Source organism: Pelodiscus sinensis, chromosome 22 (assembly GCF_052426305.1).
Source record: "Pelodiscus sinensis isolate ZL-2025 chromosome 22, ASM5242630v1, whole genome shotgun sequence".
Taxonomy (NCBI): domain Eukaryota; kingdom Metazoa; phylum Chordata; order Testudines; family Trionychidae; genus Pelodiscus; species Pelodiscus sinensis.
This window is the reverse complement of record NC_143073.1, coordinates 1,440,498-1,446,497: the sequence shown is the minus strand read 5'-3', so window position 1 is coordinate 1,446,497 and position 6,000 is coordinate 1,440,498. Positions and strand designations below refer to the sequence as shown.

General features: G+C 44.5%; 1 protein-coding gene across 2 annotated transcripts in view; it reads right to left on the bottom strand.

Annotated features, from left to right (window-relative positions):
• Positions 1-361: 361 nt before the first annotated feature.
• Positions 362-6,000, bottom strand: part of LOC149521778 (uncharacterized) — a 66,370-nt gene continuing 60,731 nt past the window's right edge. Inside the window, exons 1-2 of one of the 2 annotated variants that reach the window (XM_089772425.1) lie at positions 3,133-3,153; positions 362-1,381 (exon numbers count right to left, since the gene is read on the bottom strand). In XM_089772425.1, coding sequence (XP_089628551.1) covers positions 830-1,360 — 531 coding nt within the window. In that variant the 5' untranslated portion in view covers positions 1,361-1,381; positions 3,133-3,153 and the 3' untranslated portion in view covers positions 362-829. Of the gene's footprint in view, positions 1,382-3,132; positions 3,154-6,000 lie in introns of those variants that run through there. The other variant, XM_089772426.1, reaches the window with a different exon arrangement.

The following is a 6,000-nucleotide window of genomic DNA, read 5'->3' as shown; positions in this document are numbered from 1 at the left end:
ATTTCTTGGGTATTTCCCTTTTTTTTTCTAGGGCAAAATCTCTCCCAGAAGCTTGCCATATTGGGCTTCTGGAAATAAAAGAAAAACCACTTAGCCATTGAAAGTCACAAGCTGTGTAAATCTTGCAGAAAAAGGCTCTTTCCTAAAACAGGAAATGCAAGAAGGAATTCCACCCCCTGCAGGTGGACTGCATAATGCCATGGACGCTCTCCGCGGCTTTCTTCTCCCACCATTCCATAGCTTCCAAACGTGCAGTTTGAAAATTGCCTATTGCTGCCTGAACTGCAGGGGTGACTTTCATCTGGTCCTATCCATAAACAAGAAAGGAGGAAGGAGAAGAACCACAAGACGGATATTCGGATGCAGCAGAGTTTTTAATGTGAATGACATTTGCGATACACAATTACAGAAAGCAATAATAAAATTCCAGAGAATGTTCCCCCACTGCTTTAATACGGGCTATTTAATCCAAGAAGCTCCTTTTCTTTTTTTGAAGCTGCAAGATCAGCAAAAATTTAATAAGTGCAACTGATGCCTTTCTTAACGCCCTTGTTTGCTTCACACCTTAGGGTTATTATAACAGGGTGAGCGTAATTCAGAGTGAGTCCGCATAAGAGCAGAAGCATGTGGTGGGAGAAAGCATTGACAGAAAACATTCCTAGCAAGACATTAGACTCGAGTCTATGAGAGAAGGGGGCTGGGGAGATACAGCTCGCGTGCAGCTCATTTGGAGCCAGGCCGGTACGACCCTTCTGAAATCGATATCGGAAATTATCAGTTGTTGTTCATTTCCTGGTCTTTCTTTTGGCCATAGAGATTCCTGCCGTGTCTAACATGGTGTGCAGCTTCCACTCAGGTACCTATGACAAGATACCCCGGTGCCACATGCTCCTCCATAACCGTAACCTCCCCTATATCCACAGAGTCCCCCATAACCTCCCCCATAACCACAGAGCCCCCCATAACCTCCCCCATAACCACAGAGTCCCCCAAAGCCTCTCCCGTAACCATAACCACCTCCATAACCACAGAGACCCCCATAACCAAAACGTCCCCCATAACCACCGAAACCTCCCAAGCCGTAGTATCCCCCATAAGGCGCTCCATATCCGGAGAGTGCTCCTGCACCAAATGAGCCGCCGTAGCCGGATCCCACCACAGGGGCTCCGAGAGCTGCCACTTCACTCTGCTGAGGGAAGGTGCTCATAATGGGCCCTGGGATGGTCACAGCAATCGGTGAGGGTCTGATCACCACTTCGGAGTCAGGGCACTGCCTGACGCACGGCTCGTTGCAGGTGCCGGAAACTGGGCTGGGTCGGGCCACCCCGCATTCTGGATAGTACAGGCTGGAGCAGGCCATCTTTGTGTGACGGAAGTGAATCTGAAATAGAATAGAATCGCATAAAGGGAAGATGCAGGTGTTTGTTGAGGAATTGCCTCATAGCTCAGTTCTTATTCTTGTGAGATCTGCCTGGGGCCTGAGAGAAAGAGGAAGAGTGGATTTCTTTGCAATGTTCGGTGGTATGTATTTGTTCCTGTTTCCTCTTTCTAGTCTTCTTATCCACTTACAGTAAACTTTCCTCCCAAAGGGCCCCTTTGAAACCTTCTCACTGATTTTGTCTCAAATCAACTGGGAGTGTAACCATTTAATTGATAGAAATCTGGAATTCTGTTTCCATTTCAAACATTTCTCTCAGAGTATGTCTACACTATGGGACAAATTAATTACGTTAATTACATAATTGAAATCAAGGCACTGCCAACACTGCAGAGAGTCAAAGGAACTGCCCTTACTCCTCATGAAACAGAGACCACTGGCTTCGACTGAAGAGCCCCTCTCCTTCCAATGAACTGTCTTAAGTAGACCCGCTAATTCGAACCTTGGGTGATTGACAGTGGCAGCTTCGATCTTCCTCTGCGGCATAGACGAATCCAAAGAGACTACATCTAGGATTATGCTCATTTTATCCTTTTCTTTGAGGAGCCAACCTAGGCATGCAAACCAGTTTTGTCTCCTTTCATAGTGTGGCTCTTTGGATTTCCAACTCCGGCAGTCACCAATGCTAGCTGATAACTGAAGAGAAAGTTTTCTTTTTCCCATAGAAATCACGAAGGGCAATATTCTCAACTGGGCTAAAATGACTACAGTGGAGCACACCTCACTTATACCATCTGAGGAGAAGCATCTTCCATGGGGATACATGCTCATGAGAACTGGGGGTATGTCTACACTACCCTCCTAGTTCGAACTAGGAGGGTAATGTATGCATACCGCACTTGCTAATGAAGCCCGGGATTTGAATTTCCCGGGCTTCATTAGCATAAGCGGGGAGCCGCCATTTTTAAATCCCCGCTGCTTCGAACCCCGTGTAGCGCGGCTACACGGGGCTCGAACTAGGTAGTTCGGACTAGGGTGCCTATTCCGAACTACCGGTACACCTCGTTTCACGAGGAGTAACGGTAGTTCGGAATAGGACCCTAGTCCGAACTACCTAGTTCGAGCCCCGTGTAGCCGCGCTACACGGGGTTCGAAGCAGCGGGGATTTAAAAATGGCGGCTCCCCGCTTATGCTAATGAAGCCCGGGAAATTCAAATCCCGGGCTTCATTAGCAAGTGCGGTAGGCATACATTACCCCGCTAGTTCGAACTAGCGGGGTAGTGTAGACATACCCAGAGGAATTAGGATATTATATCACAGTAGTCGGCAGCTTAAAAATTCTCCTATCCCCAAAACTGAATTGTAGCAGCTGTTTTAGAATACATTAGGAGAGTGCTGAATTGGCCACGTGTGGAGTAAGCTGGGAAACTTTCTTCCTAATCTAGCTTAGTGAGAAATGGCTAAAGGACTTCCTATAGTTCCTTTAAAGGTTAAAAGGCCATAATTTTGTTTCCAGTTGATAGGAATTCCATGTGTTGCTCCTGAACCCCCTCCCCTTCCCACACACACACTTTTAGCTTCAAATCATACATCCACCACAACCTGCAGCTGAATAACTATATGGGATAATGATCGAAGACCAATATCATGCATGGTACAAATTTCAGAGATTTACAAGATTTACTCTAAAGCGGATATGGCCCCCACTGTGCCATCTCTCGGAGGAGAAAGAGATGGAGTCAAACTGGACTTACCGAGATCACCGAGGAGATGAAGTCCAGAGAAGCGTTTAGAAGAGTTCAGTGTCTCAGGTGCTTTTATACACGTTCTAGGATGGCCTGGAGGGTTTATGGTGCGTGTTGAACTGGAACCCCCAATTAGTTATCACACAAACTTGGTTGCCTTGGTACATCCTCCTTTTGATGCAGCTGCTTCCCCAGGGCTGGGCATTATTATTATTAGGGCTAATCCCATTGATGCACATTACACTCTGCATTCCCGGGGCCTTGGTGGTGCAATGAGAGCGAATGTCAAGGTGATTCAGAGCTGGATCAGGAGCACAACTGGGTCTCAGGAGCAGAAATCCAGTTTGATCTTTTGCTTCACATTGGTCTCTTTGGGGGACATTGTGTAGTTTATTCTAATTGTGGTAGGATGTGGAGAGCTATTGTTGAGTGTTCTTATGAATATCGAATGTTCAGATCCCATTCTCGGTGCAATCAGTCACTCCATTTCCTGCAGAGCATTTTCTATCGGGAGTTTCATTCTCAAATTCTCCTTTGGCAGGAAGAGAGAATAACACCCAGGTGCATCCACATTCCTGCTTTACACTATCTCTGAGCACACAATAAAATAGAACATGATCCTCTCTGAGGAGTGAAATTCTCCCACCGATGACTGAAATTTGACCTGTCTCTGGGCCTCTGCTTTTGTCACCAACACGATTTCAAGGGGCTGCAGGAAGTTGATTTCCTCATGGGTCCAGGGAAGGGATGGAGGTCTGGGACAGGAAGCAGGGCTCTTTGATGGAACGCTCTTGTGTTAAGCCATAAAACGTGGACTCCATCCATAACATTCTCTCTGTGTCTGAGCTGACAGGAAAGAGAGGTCTTGTAAGATAACACATTTGAATAGGCCCTGAGATGCCCAGAGGAGGTGGAGGTCATCGATTCTCGGTGAGGAGGAGATGGCTCTGGGATAGGATAAGACAGGTAATCTGATCAGATATAGGTCGTGTTGCAGAAAATATTCCTTCCAGATCCTGAATGAAGATCTCACTATAATACACGTCCATAGCAATGTCTTTCATAGATGGGGAAGAAGGTAGAAATATCTTCCTTCAGTTTTAAGGCCCTGAAGCAATTTTACTGATTTACATAAAAAGGCACCATATTTTTCTATAAAATATATTTTAAATACCAAATGAAACAATAAATTTGAATGCAAAAAAAATTCCAAATTCTGTGACTCTCAATCATGACCCAATTCAAGGACAGAAGAGACCTTGGCCTCTATTTTTTAAGTGATTCTATTACTCATTGCAGGAGTGTCTAATCCCCGAATAATTTAATGTTAATTAAGAGTACGTTGCTTTGCGTGTATGAAACACCACTGAGTGTTTTGTAGTCCTTAGAAATATTCATTTCAAAGAATGCTGAATAACTTCTTCCTTTAAAATCCTATTATACCCATTTTATAGGTGTCAAAAAAAGGCACTTTGAGGTGAAGATTACGGGGTGCGAAGTGATGAAATGGAAACATGACACAGAATTTCTGACTCTTCCACAGGATAAACGTGAGGTCCGTCATTGTTACACCCTTATAGAGAGCCAGGTAATTACATTCCTTGTTTAAAAAGTGTGCATCCTTCAACATAAGCATCAATTGTAACAGCTGGTCCAGTTAAATTGTCTCTTCTTTATTGCTGAAGACAATACTTCTCCAAAAGAATTACAGTCCATCATATTGATATCACTTCTGTAAGTGTGGTAGCGATGGAAACCACCATAAAGAATTCCAGCACCAAAAACTTCCTTTGGAGCATGTTACCCAGTGGGATGAAATCGCCCTCTGCCCTGTGCGTGCAACTTTTTCTTTCCTTAGGGAACACGTCTCTCTAATGGGTCGTAATGACTCAGTGGTTTGGAATTCCTCAAGATTTGTGAAATGAGGGATGAAATAGGTCGTGTTTCTAACATTAGCCACCTTTACTTGTGAGGACATTGATTGTCCAATGAATTCCAAGCGAGTGCATTTCATGTTTGTTCATGTGCAGTGCAGGAATCAAACTGCCCACATTAAAATCCACTGGAATAATCTTTCATACAATATAATTTAAATCTACTCATATGGAAATAGCCATCACAGCGCTGTCCCCTGCAAATAAAGGGAACTATAATGGACAGCAAAATATGGATTGTAGATCTTGGTTCACACTTACATGAGACAATATTTCACTGAAACTTTTTCCAAAAATCATCACACTAAAATAAGACAAATACCAGAAGAAGCCTCTCCAAGAACTACTCTCAGGTGAGTGACGTATTTCGAAGGGGAGAATGGTAAGTGTCCAGTGGGGATCAGGAGATTCAGGGTCCCAACCACTTCTTTTTTTTGTTTTTGATTCGCCAATCTCTCCCTGCCTGACCTTCATCTTAACGTGCCTCCGTTGACCTCTGTGGCAAACTGGTGTAATTGTAACTATCATGGTGGATTGTCTGGTGCTTCCTCTGATCTAAGCATTTAAAGCACTTCACAACAACTCGGTGGCTACGTCTAGACTGGCATGATTTTCTGCAAATGCTTTTAACAGAAAAGTTTTTCCATTAAAAGCATTTGCGGAAAAGAGCGTCTAGATTGCCACGGACACTTTTCCGCAAAATCACTTTTTGCAGAAAAGCATCTGTGCCGATCTAGACGCGGTTTTGTGCAAGGAAGCCCCAATTGCCATTTTTGCGATCGGGGCTTCTTTGCGCAAAACAATACCGCGTTGTCTACACTGGCCCTCTTGCGCAAAAGTATTTGCTCAAGAGGGCTTTTGCCCGAACGGGAGCAGCATAGTATTTCCGCAAGAACACTGACAATCTTACATGAGATCGTCAGTGTTCTTGCGGAAATTCAAG